Source organism: Panthera pardus, unplaced genomic scaffold, assembly GCF_024362965.1.
Source record: "Panthera pardus isolate Hobbes unplaced genomic scaffold, ASM2436296v1 HiC_scaffold_27, whole genome shotgun sequence".
NCBI classification, from domain to species: domain Eukaryota; kingdom Metazoa; phylum Chordata; class Mammalia; order Carnivora; family Felidae; genus Panthera; species Panthera pardus.
The window spans coordinates 61,780,055-61,799,206 of record NW_026526843.1 but is presented as its reverse complement, the minus strand read 5'-3'; the positions used below and the strand labels follow the sequence as shown (position 1 = coordinate 61,799,206).

At 37.3% G+C, this 19,152-nt stretch overlaps 1 protein-coding gene and 1 pseudogene across 1 annotated transcript; one reads left to right on the top strand and one right to left on the bottom strand.

Annotated features, from left to right (window-relative positions):
• Positions 1–441: 441 nt before the first annotated feature.
• LOC109260996 (HUWE1-associated protein modifying stress responses-like) lies at positions 442–1,030 on the bottom strand (annotated as a pseudogene).
• Positions 1,031–15,354: 14,324 nt separating this feature from the next.
• LOC109260997 (putative P2Y purinoceptor 10) lies at positions 15,355–16,948 on the top strand. The gene is given in 3 exon segments (XM_053892043.1): positions 15,355–16,112; positions 16,114–16,351; positions 16,354–16,948. Coding segments are annotated over 3 exon segments (990 nt in total). The 5' UTR covers positions 15,355–15,551; the 3' UTR covers positions 16,545–16,948.
• The last annotated feature ends 2,204 nt before the right edge of the window (positions 16,949–19,152 follow it).

The window sequence follows — 19,152 nt, the reverse complement described above, 5'->3', positions numbered from 1 at the left end:
CAGTATCAGATGTCCTCTGCTACGATTATCGTTTTTTTTTTTTAAGTTTATTTATTTATTTTGAGAGACAGGGTGAATGAGGGGTAGTGAGAGAGGGAAGGAGAAAGAATACCAAGCAGGCTCCACATTGTCAGTGCAGAGCCTGTTGTGGAGCTTGAACCCACTAATAGATCATGACCTTCACCGAAACCAAGAGTCACATGCTTAACCAACTGAGCCAACCAGGTGCCCCTAACATTATAGTTCTAAGAAAGCCATAGTTACCAGTTATCATAGTTAGTGTAAATATCTAGAACTTCCTTTTATGACAACCACAATAGAATGCACTTGTCTTCAACAGTGGACAAGGGAAGATGGCCTCATGTTTCCTTTGCAATAATAGTATATGTTGGGGATCAAGTGGCCTTCAAGCTTGAAGGTGGGTGTGAAAATGTTTGCAGTTTAGATCATTCTGTTGTGTTTGTGAGTTGGCGAGTCTTAATAACAGCACCACACTGGGCTAAGTTATGCCTTTCAGTTCCACCATTTTCCAAATGGAGAGCCATTTCTTCTGATATGAAAGTGTTCAAATTGAGATCATGTAGTCCATTTGACCAGCATTCTATCCACTGCTCCATGTGTAAGAGAGCCAGGGGTACCTGAACACATGCTTATACTAGCCACTGTACCACTAAGACCATGCAGAGCTAAAGCTTCCCAGAAGGGTTACTAATCAGCCTCTACAGATGAGCTAGTTTCCATTGAAGTAGCTCAGTTAGAGGAAACTACAGTAAGTCTTTGGGGAGCTCTAGAGTTTCATAGTGGAGGAAATTTTCCACACAGGAAGCTGAAAAATTTTCTCTAAGAATAGTTCTTCTGCACTCTTTAACCCAAACCAACACATTGCATCACTGATGGCCAATCTGAATTCCAATATCAAAACTTCACTGATTGGTATCCACGCTTTACTTGTAGAGGATGGTGATGGCAGTGGTTGTATTTTGGAAGGAATCTAGAGAGAAAGTCCTGGCTGATGACACACTTGGTCAGAAAAAGTGAGAGAGGGAGGATAAATATAAGAAGCAGGGGAAAGAGAGAGAGAGAGAGAGAGAGAGAGAGAGAGAGAGAGAGAAATTTGGATGCCAATGACTCCAAATGGTCACATTATGTTTCACCTCGAATGGCCACATTAGGTTTCACCATTTTGTTGCAGGGTTTCAGGATCCCACACTCAGTGTGAAGATTCCAGGAAGGGGGTTGTGTAGGAATGATGGGGGTCTGGGGGCCCAGAGGCACAGTCCTGGCTGAACAGAGGGCTGGGTAGATGCCCCCTCCCAGCCCTACACCAAGGCTGGCTCAGGGCACAATGGGCCTGCCTCCCAGCCTTCCTTCCTCATTTTGTGATGGGCTGTTTCTTTATTCTTGACATAAATTATTTATATTATTATTTCCTTTCTGTTTGAAGAACTTTAATTAGCAATTATTTTAGAGCATGTAAACCTTGTTTCCATCACCTGGGTATTCCCAAAGGATTTTTTTTTTTTTTTTTGCCTCCACGGTTTCAGATTAGAAGTCTCCTGTCATTTGAATCATTGTTTTTCTATGGATAATGTATTATTTATCTCTGTTTTATTTTTCTTTGTGAGATTTTTAGTCTTTAGATTTCTGAAGGTTAATTATGACGTGTCTTTATGTGCATTTAATTGCATTAACCCATTTAGGGTAAACTCGGTTCTTGAATTAGTAGTTTTATATATTGTACAAAATTTGCGAAATTTTTAGAAATTTTTCAGAAATCTTTTCTCACCTGTGGGATTCCATAATGACTAGTCTAGGATATATAGGAGACAACACACACACACACACACACACAGATTCAATGTCATGTTGTTCCCTAAGTCTTGAGATCTCTAGCCAGTCTTTTTTATTCTCTCCGCATATTAGAGTCTTCTGACATTTGTTTTATGTGTTTTATTCAGGAATTTAGTCATACTTATCAAGAATAATGGGATGGAGTAGATTCATTCCATATCATACGGAATCAGAAGTTTTCAGAACAGTGTTAAAAGTAGGTTTATCTGGTGTCATTTGGGTAGAAGATGGATGGGGATGCTGACTGCCAATTTCTAACAGTTTTATTTTTTATCTTGCACCTAGAATTCTATCACCTCCTTAATTTAATAAACAAATGTATTTTAATATCTAATGTTTGCTAGGAACTGTTCTATTTCTCTTGATGTACACTTGGTCAATAAAATTCAATATATGTCTCAGATGTAATATCTAGTGCATGATCCATTTGATAAGGGAAGTACAGCATCTTATAATATACAGAGAAGTGCCTAAATCAGACTTATAGAGAATTCAAGAAAAGGTTTACAGAAGATAATTCTAAACTAGAAGCTAAAGGAAAGTTAGTTACATGAAAAGTGGGAAAAGAAAACCCCAAGAGCATAAGCCATTTATGCAAATTCATCAGTATAACAGAATGCATCACACCTTCATGGAAATGTGAATACTTCAGCATGGTTGGAGTAGAGAATTGTGGTGAAGTGTAGAGCTATAGAAATGAGGTTGGAAAGATAAGTCAGTGTAGTCAAAAATTCTTATCAATGCCCATCTCTCCTTCCCACTGTGCCACAATTTATTTGTTCCATGCTCTCCCCTAACATCAGTGCCCTTGGCCTTGGGGAGATTTACATAGTACTTTTTTCTCTCATTTGGGAAGCATCCAGGTGAAGTAGAAAGATGATTAGAGAGGCTTATTTTTAACCACATTCCAAAATTCAATTAACAGTGAGTCTCTTTATGCCCAGGCAAGTTACTTTACCACTTTGTACTTCACCCAGTGAGGTCAATGTAAAGAGACACGTGTTTTTTAAAAAAATTTTCTATGGGTAGAATCCTCCCATGAATTGAGACAATTCATAATTGGGGCCAATGAATTGGGACATACATAAGCAGGCAACTCAACCACAGTTCTTGTCGTTAACCTTTCTGAAGAAGTAGTAATCTGCAACCATGTTGTTTGGCTCTGTCCTCAGTAAGAAACATGGACCTCAGACATAGCCAAAGGAGCACAATAGTGGTGAGACTATTCTGTTCCTAAACCTTTTGTTAGCTGAAACCAGTAGCATTGCCAGACAGCAGTAGGAAACATTCATGGTCCTGCATTTGGAGGAAAGAGGATGTGATATTGTCTAAATAGAATACCATCTACCTAAAAGCCATTTGCAAAGCTATTATTTTAGGAAGGGCTGAAAGCTTTAAATAAAATGAATGGGGTTATCTACCTTAAAGCAATTTTAAAGGTCAGAGTTCTTGGAGAATATAAACTAACTGTATAATTATGAAGGAAAAGTGGGAAAATCCTAAAAAAGTTAGTGATCAAGCCATGGATGCTTGCAGTGGGATTGACAGAGTAAGATTCTCTGCCCACTACTGGTGCAGTCTGTGTCTTAGTGGAAATAAGGGTTTTGTCAAAGTACTCATACACATAATCCACACCATAGACACAATATAAAATAATGTATTAGTAGGAGATAATAATGCATAAGTAAAAGAGTTTGATAATATCTTGGTCAAATGAGCATAATGACAATATCTCCCTTCCTTATAGTATTGTCATGAAGATTATATGATATATCTAAAGTAGCTGACACGTAGTAAATGCTCAGTATATTTAATTGTTATTAAACACTGATGCTATTGTATTATAAATTGCTAGATACTTCAGAAATCCCAAGAAATCAACAAAGACTAGAGAAGTCAGGGGTACATAGAACTTGAGCTGGTCTTTGAAATGTATTTATATTTCACTTTATTTCATGACTCAGAAGAAATACACAAAATAAATTGGAATAATAGTCTTTTTTGCAATATTACTATGTAGCAGATACACACATTGCATATATTATCTTGCCTTTTTGAATGTACACAACATTGGTAGACACCATATAGTGAAAGAAGATATGAACCAGATAATTTTGGAAATAAAACCATAAACATAGGAATTTGGATTCAAATTCAGGTCTGTCTGACTACAAAGCCTATAGTTTGAACCAATGTAACATACTGACTGTTAAGAAAAAAACAAATCTGGAATGTTAAATTAAAATATTTGGAAAAAATCAATAAACATATGAGGTTCAGGGGATACAAACTTGTAAAGAGGTGGTTATGGTAGAAAATTTATAAGCCTCTCCAATTTCTGAAGGAAAAAAACATCAGAAATATATTTTTTTTCTTAAAAAATGAAAATGAGTCATAACCCAAAAAGTCAGATTTCGAAAGCTAATGAAAATTCTTAAGACAAATGCAATTTTTGCCTTGATTGAACTTACTGGTTTCAAATTTCTGACATTCAAGAAGAAAGTATTGATTCTGAAATGACATAGTTTCCTTTTCTGTAATATGTGTTTTGTCTTTTATAGACAAAACACATATTACAGAAAAGGAAACTTTTCTAATAAATAACTAATAAATAGTTTTGGATTTGGGGAAATACTGTTCATGTAAGTAATCAAACAGTATATTCTCTGAAAATTAATAATGATTTTTAAATTGAATCAGTTGAATATGAATGCTTCAGGAATAATTTTATTAAACTTTTTAAAAATTCCATTGTGGTAAAAAAAAAGGCTTTTAAAAGCTTTTCATTATAGAATTAAGAGAACTATAGTTTTTTTAAACATAAGAATCCTGATTGTTTTCTAAAACCTAAATATAATGCAATATTTTTATTATTGTTTCTGTTTTGTTTTACTATCACTTTTTTCCCCACATGCTCAAGACAGGAGAAATAATTAGATGTAGGTAAGTAGGCCAGACTATACTACACTGTTATGAAAGTTAAATCACAAACCTGTCTGTGAGTTTCCTCATGCACGGTGGAAAAGAATGTATAATTGTCTTAGTCTATTTGTGCCGCTATAACAAAAGACCACAGATTGGGTGTCTTAAACAACATTTAATTCTCAGAGTTCCAGAAGTTGAGACAACAAGATCAAGATGTTGTCGGATTTGGTGACTGTTTAAAGTCTACTTCTTGGCTTATACATGGCCATCTTCTCACTGGTGGAAGGGGCAAGATATTTCCCTGAGGTCTCTTTTAGCAAAGCATTAATACTTTGAAGACCTAATTACTTTACTTTCCAAAGGCTCCACTCCAAACACTATCACATTTAAGATTAGGTTTCAACATATGACTCTGGGGGGCAGGGAACACATAAACATTCAAACATTTAGCCTATATCATTAATTAAATGATTCACAGAATTTGCAAGGAGATAATACACTGGTTTCTCAGACAAAACACAATCTTTGCTGATATAAAGTATGCTAGGATAGTAGTTTTCAATGTGTGGTCCCTGGATTTCATTGAAACTTATTCAAAATGTAAACTCTTGGGCCCTAACCCAGAGCTACTAAATCAAACTATGAGTGGAACAGCACTCCAGATGATTCTGAAGCATGCTCAAGTTTTAAACCCACTGGGTTAAGGTAGGAATAATAATTCTGTCTGAGTTTATTTGTGGTTAGGTAAAGAAATTTAATGAGTTAGGTCAAATAATTAAAATTCTGTTTAACATACTCCTTCCTTCAGCTAAAAAGAATTTGATATATTTGGAAAACAAATAGATTTGACATTGTGATGTTATGAGAAAGGGCATTAATATTGGTATTTGAAAGAGAATTAATTTAGGAATTAATTTAGAGAATTAGTCACGATTTCCTGGAGGATAATTTGATACTATTCATCAAAAGCCTAGCAATTTCACTTTTAAAAATTTATTCAAAGAAAATAGTCCCTCAAATGTGTGAAGATGGGTGTACAAGAATATTTAGCAAGTCATTGTTTCTAATAATTAAAAATGGTAATCTAACTCAATGTCCACTAGTGAAATAAATTATATAATTCTCATGAAATTCTAAATATCCATTAAAATGATTATTCAAGTGTTTATTTATAATAAGACACTATATTCATATTAATTCGATTGAATATATACTCCGATTATAAGTTAGTATATGTATATGAATCAAATTTGGTTAAAATATCCATACATGTATTCGTTTATAGATCTATATACATGGAGAAACAAGTATGTTATACACCAAAATATTAGCAATGGAAATATTGGTGATAGACATGTATATATTTTGTTTGTGTTATTCTCTATTTTCTAATGTGAAATTATATTCCTTAAATAAAGAAACAACAAAAGCATAAAAGCAACCTAATCTAAGATGACTTTTAAGCATATTTTTTACACAATCTTATTATTAGGAACAAGTAATACTCATTCTGCTTTTTAAAAACACTCTGCCCTCGAATATCGGGGGGAAAAAACCTAATCCCTCTTGCTTTAATAATTCACTTCCCAGTTTACTGTTCCAAAATCTGGGATTGGTTTATTTCTGAAGGTTTGCATTATTATTAGATAATCACAAAAATATGGGTTTCATCTTAGAAATTTCTGGAAAAGTAAAAATTAGTCTGAGTGGAAGACAAGAGGATCTTGGTTCAACCTTTGCAAGTAATTTTATCTGTGAATTTGGAAATTTTAATTTACCTGTTTTTGACCTTGGTTTTTTAATCTATAAAAAGTGGCAGGAGCAGAAGATCTTGATGGTCTTTAACTGCTCTAATACTCTAGGAATCTATAATGAATTTAGAAAACAATTTTTAGAGATCTGTATGAGAAAGTATGGAGGCTAAAGGAATAAAGTAAATTAAAACTTTCTAAAATTAGCTTTAAAGGACTCTTCTTCTGATATTACATAGGATGTTATTGATACTTCTCTCTTTTAGTATAACTTCTCCCTTGATGGAATTTTAAAACAAACGTGTTAAATAGTTTAAAAATATTTGAAAGTTGGTGTACTTGTGACACCTGGTGGTCAAATGAAACATCACATCTAAATTCCAATTTCCCACACACTCCTTCCCTTTCTCTCAGCGGGGCATTTTCCCCCTATTCATCCATTCATCATATATTCAGTCATTCACTCAATAAACACTTAGTGGATCCCTAATATGTTCAAAACACTTTACAACACACTTTACTATTGAGGAAAGAAAGTAATAAGAGAATCAGTTTTTCATATGTAGGATATTGCAATCTATTTAGAGGAACAAAATTGATTGCATACAAAGGCAATAACCACAGCATGTTAAATGTATTAAATGCACTCTTGCTAAAAAAATGATCAGAACTATGGATACTGTGAGGCTATAGAAGTGACCTCTGGTTTGGAGAGGTCAAGAAAGGCTTCTTAAAGGAAGTGAGGCTTGCTTTTCTTGGGACCTCAGTTTCCCCAGCTATAAAACAGTGGCAATGTTCTACTGTAGTATAGGACTGCTGGGAGGGACAGATTGAGAGAGTGTATATAAAGGACTTAGTATAGCACCTTGTCCAACATAGGCATTCAGTGATTTTTTTTAATGTTTATTTTTGACAGAGAGAGAGAGAGAGGGAGACACAGAATCTGAAGCAGGCTCCAGGCTCTGAGTGGTCAGCACAGAGCCTGACATGGGGCTCGAACTCATGGTCCGTGAGATCATGATTTGAACCGAAGTTGGACACTCAACCGACTGAGCCACCCAGGCACCCCGGCATTCAGTGATTTTTAATTATTATTTTAACAAAACTGAATATGATCAGGAGGATTTCATATATGTTAACTGGTTTCTAAATTTTACTTCAAAAATAATTCTGGTTCAAGTTTACATGAGTTTTTATTTAAACTGAGTATACAGAGCACAAGTTCAATTATTTTAGTTCAGTGGATAAACAAAAAACCCCACAAAAACAGTGTTGGCTCTATTTACAGTTTGCTAGACTAACTGGCTGATTTAGCAAAATTGCTAACTCAGTGAGAAAAAAAAAAACATACAAAGTAGTTGTTTATTTGAATGAGCTGTTTGACTGCAATTAACTTTCAGCAAATACAGTCTATCAGAAAGCACCACATAGTGCAAAGGCATCAGATAGATTGTTTGGCACTGTGTGAGCTGTGTGTGTGTTTACTGAATTTTTACAATTTTGAATTGGTTGTATTTTGGGTTGAGTAGGCACTATCTTAGATTCTGTGCTGGTTTCAATAGTTAATGTTAAGTGTGTCTCGATTTCCCTTTAATTCCATAAAATGTGAAACAAACTAACTACCTTTGCAAGCAATAAAAAGTACAAGGAAGTAGTCAAATCCCATTTACCTTTTTGTTTCCACAGTCAGAGGCATGTTATATTTCCCGAGGATATCAAGCATTTGGGTAAACTGTCATTTTCAAGGGTTAAAATAAACTGTATTGTAGTGGCTTTGGGCCAAAAGCAATAATGTTCTGATCCAAAAGAAAACCAATAACAGGGACTCTGCATGGTAGGAATGAATTTTTAACCTGGATAATGGAAGATTTGAGAGAGACAGGATTGCCATCTTCAGATAATTAAAGAGTTTCATGTGCAACAGGGGGCAAGCTTTATTCTTATGTGACTTTGGTAAACAAAATTAGACTAAAATGACATGCATATAGATGTTAACCTACTAGAGCGAGAATTTTCTAACAATTATGATTGTTAAAATGTAACTATTCAAAATTAGTAAATTTTCACTGAACTTGACCCAAGAGCTGAGGTAGAGATAGCCTCTTTTTCTGCAACTACCACAAGATACCCTCTAGTTTTTCACATAATTTGGTAGTTGCTTGCAATGGTAGCAGGATACTCTTGACCAATGTCAATGTTTGAAGATACCATAATTCTGTATAGACACAGATCTTTAAAGTTACAGAAGTGTTTGAGAAGTAACATGACATACAAACAAGACTAATTTTGTCCTCAAATTCTGAAGGAGTCAAAGTTTATCTGCATTGTCCTATTTTTTTCCAAACTTCCATCCTTCCAAGGTCTAGTGAACTTCCAGTCCTTCCCAAGCCCTTATCCTGTGTTTCAGTCCCAAAGGTTTACAGACTCATCTCAGAAATCACTTAATCCCTGATAAGATTGCATTTTAAAATGGATTAAGTTTTCTCTTTCCCAGCATTGATGATTTGGAACTCATCTAGATCGCAAAATATGACAATGCAAATGGAGACAACTATAACACTAAAATGTGGAAACTTAACAAAAGTGTTGGAATATATGGAATTATATATATAGAGAATATATATATGGAATATGTATATATATATATATATATATATATATATATATATATGAATTTTCCAGTGAGGTCTTGCTTGTTGGTTATCTCTGCAAGTTTGATTACTCCCTGAAACTACTGAGGGGAAAACCTGACTGAGATTATTGTAAAAACATTGATCTTTTTGATGTCTTTTTTTTCAATATATGAAATTTATTGTCAAATTGGTTTCCATACAACACCCAGTGCTCATCCCAACAGGTGCCCTCCTCAATACCCATCACCCACCCTCCCCTCCCTCCCCCCCATCAACCCTCAGTTTGTTCTCAGTTTTTAAGAGTCTCTTATGCTTTGGCTCTCTCCCACTCTAACCTCTTTTTTTTTTTTTCCCTTCCCCTCCCCCATGGGTTTCTGTTAAGTTTCTCAGGATCCACATAAGAGTGAAAACATATGGTACCTGTCTTTCTCTGCATGGCTTATTTCACTTAGCAGAACACTCGCCAGTTCCATCCACGTTGCTACAAAGGGCCATATTTAATTCTTTCTCATTGCCACGTAGTACTCCATTGTGTATATAAACCACAATTTCTTTATTCATTCATCAGTTGATGGACATTTAGGCTCTTTCCATAATTTGGCTATTGTTGAGAGTGCTGCTATAAACATTGGGGTACAAGTGCCCCTATGCATCAGTACTCCTGTATCCCTTGGGTAAATTCCTAGCAGTGCTATTGCTGGGTCATAGGGTAGGTCTATTTTTAATTTTTTGAGGAACCTCCACACTGTTTTCCAGAGTGGCTGCACCAATTTGCATTCCCACCAACTGTGCAAGAGGGTTCCCATTTCTCCACATCCTCTCCAGTATCTATAGTCTCCTGATTTGTTCATTTTGGCCACTCTGACTGGCGTGAGGTGATATCTGAATGTGGTTTTGATTTGTATTTCCCTGATGAGGAGTGACGTTGAGCATCTTTTCATGTGCCTGTTGGCCATCCGGATGTCTTCTTTAGAGAAGTGTCTATTCATGTTTTCTGCCCATTTCTTCACTGGATTATTTGTTTTACAGGTGTGGAATTTGGTGAGCTCTTTATAGATTTTGGATACTAGCCCTTTGTCTGATATGTCATTTGCAAATATCTTCTCCCATTCCGTTGGTTGCCTTTTAGTTCTGTTGACTGTTTCCCTTGCAGTGCAGAAGCTTTTTATCTTCATAAGGTCCCAGTAATTCTTTTTTTCTTTTAATTCCCTTCCTTTGGGGATGTGTCAAGTAAGAAATTGCTGCTGCTGAAGTCAGAGAGGTATTTTCCTGGTTTCTCCTCTAGGGTTTTGATGGTTTCCTGTCTCACATTCAGATCCTTTACCCATTTTGAGTTTATTTTTGTGAATGGTGTGAGAAAGTGGTCTAGTTTCAATCTTCTGCATGTTGCTGTCCAGTTCCAGCACCATTTGTTAAAGAGACTGTCTTTTTTCCATTGGATGTTCTTTCCTGCTTTGTCAAAGATTAGTTGGCCATATGTTTGTGGGTCTAGTTCTGGTGTTTTATTCTATTCCATTGGTCTATGTGTCTGTTTTTGTGCCAATACCATGCTGTCTTGATGATGACAGCTTTGTAGTAGAGGCTAAAGTCTGGGATTGTGATGCCTCCTGCTTTGGTCTTCTTCTTCAAAATTACTTCGGCTATTCGGGGCCTTTTGTGGTTCCATATGAATTTTAGGATTGCTTGTTCTAGTTTCGAGAAGAATGCTGGTGCAATTTTGATTGGGATTGCATTGAATGTGTAGATAGCTTTGGGTAGTATTGACATTTTGACAATATGTATTCTTCCAATCCATGAGCACGGAATGTTTTTCCATTTCTTTATATCTTCTTCAATTACCTCCATAAGCTTTCTATAGTTTTCAGCACATAGATCTTTTACATCTTTGGTTAGATTTATCCCTAGGTATTTTGTGCTTCTTGGTGCAATTGTGAATGATATCAGTTCCTTTATTTGTCTTTCTGTTGCTTCATTATTAGTGTATAAGAATGAAACTGATTTCTGTACATTGATTTTGTATCCTCCAAATTTGCTAATTCATGTATCAGTTCTTTTGACCAAAGTCAGCAGACTTTTGGTGGAGTCTATCGGATTTTCCATGTATAATATCATGTCATCTGCAAAAAGCGAAAGCTTGACTTCATCTTTGCCAATGTTGATGCCTTTGATTTCCTTTTGTTGTCTGATTGCTGATGCCAGAATTCCAACACTATGTTAAACCACAGTGGTGAGAGTGGGCATCCCTGTCGTGTTCCTGATCTCAGGGAAAAAGCTCTCAGTTTTTCCCCATTGAGGATGATGTTAGCTGTGGGCTTTTCATAAATGGCTTTTATGATCTTTAAGTATGTTCCTTCTATCCCATCTTTCTCGAGGGTTTTTATTAAGAAATGATGCTTAATTTTGTCAAAGGCCTTTTCTGCATCGATTGACAGGATCATATGGTTCTTATCTTTTCTTTTATTAATGTGGTGTATCACGTTGATTGATTTGCAAATGTTTAACCAGCCCTGCATCCCAGGAATGAATCTCACTTGATTATGGTGAATAATTCTCTTCATATGCTGTTGAATTCGATTTGCTATTATCTTATTGAGAATTATTGCATCCATATTCATCAGGGATATTGGCCTGTAGTTCTCTTTTTTTACTGGGTCTCTGTCTGGTTTAGGAATCAAGGGAATACTGGCTTCATAGAATGAGTCTGGAAGTTTTCCTTCCCTTTCTATTTCTTGGAATAGCTTGAGAAGGATAGGTATTATCTCTGCTTTAAACGTCTGGTAGAATTCCCCTGGGAAGCCATCTGGTCCTGGACTCTTATTTGTTGGGAGATTTTTGATGACTGATTCAATTTCTTCTCTGGTTATGGGTCTGTTCAAGCTTTCTATTTCCTCCTGAGTGAGTTTTGGAAGAGTTTGGGTGTTTAGGAATTTGTCCATTTCTTCCAGGGTGTCCAATTTGTTGGCATATACTTTTTCATAGTATTCCCTGATAATTGTTTGTATCTCTGAGGGATTGGTTGTAATAATTCCATTTTCATTCCTGATTTTATCTATTTGGGTCATTTCCCTTTCTTTTTGAGAAGCCTGGCTAGAGGTTTATCAATTTTGTTTATTTTTTCAAAAAAACAACTCTTGGTTTTGTCTTTCTGCTCTACAGTTTTTTTTTTTTGTTTTTTGTTTTTTTTTTTTTTTTAGATTCTATATTGTTTATTTCTGCTCTGATCTTTATTCTCTTCTGCTGGGTTTAGTCTGTCTTTGCTCTTCTGCTTCTATTTCCTTTAGGTGTGCTGTTAGATTTTGTATTTGGGATTTTTCTTGTTTCTTGAGATAGGCCTGGATTGTAATGCATTTTCTGCTCAGGACTGCCTTCGCTGCATCCCAAAGCGTTTGGATTGTTGTATTTTCATTTTCATTTGTTTCCATATATTTTTACATCTCTTCTCTAATTGCCTGGTTGACCCATTCATTCTATAGTAGGGTGTTCTTTAACCTCCATGCTTTTGGAGGTTTTCCAGACTTTTTCCTGTGGTTGATTTCAAGCTTCATAGCATTGTGGTCTGAAAGTATGCATGGTATGATCTCAATTCTTGTGAACTTATGAAGGGCTGTTTTGTGACCCAGTATATGATCTATCTTGGAGAATGTTCCATGTGCACTCGAGAAGAAAGTATATTCTGTTGCTTTGGGATGCAGAGCTCTAAATATATATGTCAAGTCCATCTGAACCAATGTATCATTCAGGGCCCTTGTTTCTTTATTGACCGTGTGTCTAGATGATCTATCCATTTCTGTAAATGGAGTGTTAAAGACCCCTGCAATTACCACATTCTTATCAATAAGGTTGCTTCTGTTTGTGATTAATTGTTTTATATATTTGTGGGCTCCTCTATTCAGCACATAGACATTTATAATTGTTAGCTCTTCCTGGTGGATAGACCCTGTGATTATTATATAATGCCCTTCTTCATCTCTTGTTACAGCCTTTAATTTAAAGTCTAGTTTGTCTGATGTAAGTATGGCTACTCCAGCTTTCTTTGACTTCCAGTGGCATGATAAATAGTTCTCCATCCTGTCACTTTCAATCTGAAAGTGTCCTCAGGTCTAAAATAAGTCTCTTGTAGACAGCAAATAGATGGGTCTTGTTTTCTTATCCATTCTGATACCCTATGTCTTTTATTTGGCGCATTTAGTCCATTTACATTCAGTGTTATTATAGAAAGATACGGGTTTAGTGTCCTTGTGATGTCCGTAGTTTTCGTGCTTGTAGCAATGTCTCTGGTACTTTGTCTAACAGGATCCCCCTTAGGATCTCTTGTAGGGCTGGTTTTGTGGTGACAAATTCCTTCAGTTTTTGTTTGTTTGGGAAGACCTTTATCTCTCCTTCTATTCTAAATGACAGACTTGCTGGATAAAGGATTTTCAGCTGCATGTTTTTTTCTGTTTATCACATTGATGATCTCCTGCCAATCCTTTCTGGCCTGCCAAGTTTCAAAAGAGAGATCAGTCACGAGTCTTATAGGTCTCCCTTTATATGTGAGGGCACGTTTATCCCTTGCTGCTTTCAGAATTTTCTCTTTATCCTTGTATTTTGCCAGTTTCACTATGATATGTTGTGCAGATTGATTCAGTTACGTCTGAAGGGAGTTCTCTGTGCCTCTTGGATTTCAATGCCTTTTTCCTTCCCCAGATCCGGGAAGTTCTCAGCTATGATTTCTTCAAGTACACCTTCAGCACCTTTCCCTCTCTCTTCCTCCTCTGGAATACCAATTATGCGTAGATTATTTCTCTTTAGTGCATCACTTAGTTCTCTAATTTTCCCCTCATACTCCTGGATTTTTTTATCTCTCTTTTTTCAGCTTCTTCTTTTTCCATAATTTTATCTTCTAGTTCACCTATTCTCTCCTCTGCCTCTTCAATCTGAGCCGTGGTCGTCTCCATTTTATTTTGCAGATCATTAATAGCATTTTTTAGCTCCTCCTTGCTGTTCCTTAGTCCCTTGATCTCTGTAGCAAGAGATTCTCTGCTGTCCTTTATACTGTTTTCAAGCCCAGTGATTAATTTTATGAGTATTATTCTAAATTCACTTTCTATTATATTGTTTAAATCGTTTTTGATCAGTTCGTTAGCTGTTGTTATTTCCTGGACTTTTTTTTTTTTGAGGGGAATTCTTCCTTTTTTGTCATTTTGGATAGTCCCTGGAGTGGTGTAGAACTGCGAGGCACTTCCCCTGTGCTGTCTTGAATAACTTGGGTTGGTGGGCAGGGCCACAGTCAGACCTGATGTCTGCCCCAGCCCACCGCTGGGGCCACAGTCAGACTGGTGTGTGCCTTCTCTTTCCCTCTCCTAGGGGCGGGATTCACTGTGGGGTGTGTGGCCCATCTGGGCTACTTGCACACTGCCAGGCTTGTTGTGCTGGGGATCTGGCGTATTAGCTGGGATGGATCGGCAAGGTGCACAGGGGCGGGAGGGGCAGGCTCAGCTCGCTTTTCCTTCAGTGATCTGCTTCTGGAGGGACCCTGTGACACCGGGAGGGAGTCAGACTTGCCGCTGGAGGGATGGATCCACAGAAGCACAGTGTTGGGTGTTTGTGCTGTGCAAGCTAGTTTCCTGGCAGGAACTGGTTCCCTTTGGGATTTTGGCTGGGGGATGGGCTAGGGAGATGGCGCTGGTGAGCGCCTTTGTTCCCGGCCAAGCTGCGCTCTGTTGTCCAGGGCTCAACAAATCTTCCTCCATTGTCCTCCAGCCCTCCTGTTCTCCAAGCAGAGCTGTTAGCTTATAAACTTCCAGATGTTAAGTCCGGCTTGCTGTCAGAACACACTCTGTCTGGCCCCTTCGCTTTTGCAAGCCAGACTCTGGGGCTTTGCTTGGCCAGTGGGCTCCCCCTCTGCGCAGGCTCCCTCCCGCCAGTCCCTGTAGCGTGCACTGCCTCTCCGCCCTCCTACCCTCTTCCATGGGCCTCTCGTCTGTGCTTGGCTCTGGAGAATCCATTCTGCTAGTCTTCTGGTGGTTTTCTGGGTTATTTAGGCAGGTGTAGGTAGAATCTAAGTGATCCTCAGGATGCAGTGAGCCCAGCGTCCTCCTACGCCGCCATCTTCTCCCTTGATTTCTGAAAACATGTTTCACAATATTGTCATATAATTGTAGATTGCCATGATATTTTCAGCTTACATGAAAAAGACCTTTGAATTTGTGAAAGTTCACACTTTAATACTTCTTTGGTGGACACAAATATATTTGTAAACCCAAACATAGACTGACATGCCCTTGGCCCTATTTTTACTGTTATCTGCAGAAATCATCACTCTAATGTTTTCCTTAAGGAAAGAACATACATCCTCAAGGTGGGAAGTAACAGCGCAACCAATATAAGAACAAAGTGCACAGATATTCAAATGCCCTTTCAGTACTCTCTCTATGCAACCACCTACATCGTCATATTCATCCCTGGTCTTTCGGCCAACAGTGCAGCCTTGTGGGTTCTGTGCCACTTCATCAACAAGAAAAATAAAGCCATCATTTTCATGAGCAACCTCTCTGTGGCTGATCTTGCTCATGTGCTGTCTTTACCTCTCCAGATTTACTATTACTTTAGCCACCACTGGCCCTTCCCAAAGGCCATTTGCCTGCTGTGCTTCTACTTGAAGTATCTCGACATTTGTGCCAGCGTTTGCTTCCTGATATGCATCAGCCTTCAGAGATGTTTCTTTCTCCTCAAGCCCTTTAGAGTCAGAGACTGGAAGCGTAGGTATGATGCAGGCACCAGTGCTGGCATCTGGATCATTGTGGGGACTGCTTGTTTGCCACCTCCAATTCTGAGGAGTGCTGACTTAGCCAACAACACTGAATACTGCTTTGCCAATTTAGGGTTTCAGCACATTAGCATGGCTTCCTCCATTGGTATGGTAACTGTAGCTAAACTTGGAAGTTTTTTGTTTTTTGTTTTTTGTTTTTTTTTTACCTGTTGCCATTATAACATACTGCACATGGAAAAAGAGAAAATCTTTACAGGAATTCCAAGTTCCCACTCAGAATACCAAAGAGAGAAAGAAGTCTTTGTGGCTGGTTCTGATATGTGCAGTGGTGTTCATTGTGTGTTTCCCTCCTTACCACCTCAACTTCCCATTCTATATGATGGTGAAACATGTCTTTTCAAACTGTTCTTTTTTAAGATCATCCTATGTTTTTACATCATTTCTCTATGTCTTGCAAATCTGAATTGCTGCCTTGATCCCGTTGTATATTATTTTATGACCCCAGAATTCCACAATAGGTTTTTGGACCACAGTGGTTGGCTCTTCAGTCACTGTGAGATGCAAGGACAGTGCTTTGGAAATTCATCACAGGAAGGAGGAACTTCAAACTATCTCTCTTACAAATTTGAATGATTCCAAGATAATACAATCAAATAAATAACTAGAATAATCTATGTTCTCTATCAGTTTAGCTATGTAACCTTGAATATTTTAAAAAATGGTACTGTTGAATGCCTTAAGAAAACATGGCCTCCTTCCTTTCATCTCCAAAATTCTCCTTCTGAAGGAATTATTCATGACTATATTTTCTATCCAAATGGAAATATGCTGTTCTATGGATAGTAAAATATCTTTATTTATAGAAAGTAATAAGCACCAGAATAAATTGCACACCTGTTCCTCAGAAATGGATCCAATGTTTTCACTTTCTCCTGCAAGAAACAAAATGTAAATTTAAAATAAGTGGACATAGATGAATTGTCCAAAAATTGTAAAATATACAGAATAAGATCCTGACTTTATTTTAAAAATACATACTAGAGCAAAGTAGACTAAAGAGGAAACATTTTTTAATATTAATAGGAGTTGTGAAAATTAATATCCTTAGAGCTTGAAATATGAGAATTTCCATTTTCCCCTTAAAGAAATGAACAATTCAGAGTCATACCAAATATCTCAAATGTATCATGAAATTCATACACAACACATACAACTTAAACACAAAACACAGTTGTATTCTAACACATTTCACAAGCTTCAGAATTTCAGGGTTTGCAATCAAATCTCTTTGTTTGAAAGTCTATGAGTGTGTGTGATGTGATGCCTATTTGTGTATATTGTCAGTCATTTAGAAAATGTTTATTAATTTGCAAATTAAAATCAATTGTGCAACGAAATGTTTATATTACTTCCTCTATATACAACCTCAGTCACAACTTTGCTTGATAGATTTTAAACAATGAATTAATAAAGAATCATACACATGTGTATAGTTTTTTAGTTAGACCTCATTACTCACAAGTAAAGACACATATAAAGAGAATATTGGTGAATTGAATATCATTATGAATGCAGAATGAAAATTGATATTGTTTCAAATCTTTGTGACTTTTTAATAAAATTTTGTAATACAAATCACTATCATTGAACATTTTTAAACTTAAAATTTCACATATGGGGTTTAATTAAAATGGTATTTTATTTTTTTAAGTTTATTTATTTACTTTGAGATGGAGTGCAAGCAGGGGAGGGGCAGAAAGGGAGAATCTCAGACAGGCTCTGCACTTTCAGTACAGATCCCCACACAGGGCTCAAACTCATGAAACTGCGAGGTCATGACCTGAGCCAAAATCAAGAGTCAGACACTCAACCGACTGAGCCACCCAGGTACCCATAAAATGCTATTTTATAAAGCAGTGGCCAATTTTATAAGGTTATAAAGGCTTGATTTCTTGTCTTTATAAGGTTGTTAATTCACAACCTATTTTCTCTGTATGAATTTTTTTAATAGTGCTTGTGCATCAGAACAGAAACAGATAATAACATTTGCTACAATGGGGGAAAATAGAGTAAAACTTAATGCATAAACTTGCCAAATGACTATGTGGTACACCTGAAACTAATGGAACATTGTGTGTCAACTACAGTCAAATAAAAAAAAAAACTAATTTAAAAAAGAGAGGAAAGTGCTTTTGGCAGATGAAGATGGTGGCAGAGTAGAAGGGTCACAGGCTAGTCTTTTCCCGCAAACATGACTAGATAACAATGAAATCAACCTAAATACCACAGAAATTGTCCTGATGACTGATAGAAGAAACTCCACAATTAAAGGGAGAGAAGAGGCATCATCGGAGGTAGGAAGTGCAGAGACATGGCTTAGGTGAGAAAGAGATTGCAGCTGCTGCTGAGGGGAGTGAGCCATGGTCATGGAGAAGGGCAAGAAAGAGAGGAACACACAAGGATAATATTTTCCCTAAGCAATTGGCTTGGAAAACAAAAGGGGAAGAATTTTGTGAGTTCTTTGCAAAAAGCAGGGCTTAAAGCCTGAGTTTTAAAGGTCTGAGGCCTTGGCCATGAGGACACTGTGCTACTTCTGGAGAGAAGGCAGACAAACAATCTGGGAGCAGACAGCATGAAAACAAATATCTAAAGAACTCCTGGGGCACACAGAGGGGAAATTATTAGCTCTTCTTGGAGTTTGCCCCCTGAGAGACAGAATTCATGGAGATAACTCTCCTGGAACAAAGGAGCTGTCCAGTGCCATTTCCCTACCCTGCCCCTCAGCATAAACACAGAACCACCTGCTAGAAGAAGCTCAGTTCCTACACTGGCTTCCTAACTTGCTTACAGCAAACCCCAAACCCTGGAATCCCAGTCCCTGGTGGGACTGTCCTTCTCAGTCAAGCTTGCCTCAGTCCCAGTGCAGCAGGTCCCCAACTCAGAAAATAAACAGAGACTCCTGTCCATACAACATCTTCTGATCAGAGAGTTCTGCAAGTCCTCAGTTCTGGCAGAAGTGGTCAAATACCATTTCACAAGAAGACCAGAGTACAGCTGGCTAAAACTCACCACATTCTGGTCAGGCACCAAACACTGCCAACAGCAGGTAAAGAGAGCCTCTGCAGATGATTTGACTGGATAGAACAGCAAAGACCCAACAGCAGAGAACATGCAGCACACAATGGAGAAACTCCCTGAAGAAGCAGGCTTCTTAATAATGCCACTACTTTCAGAAGCAGGT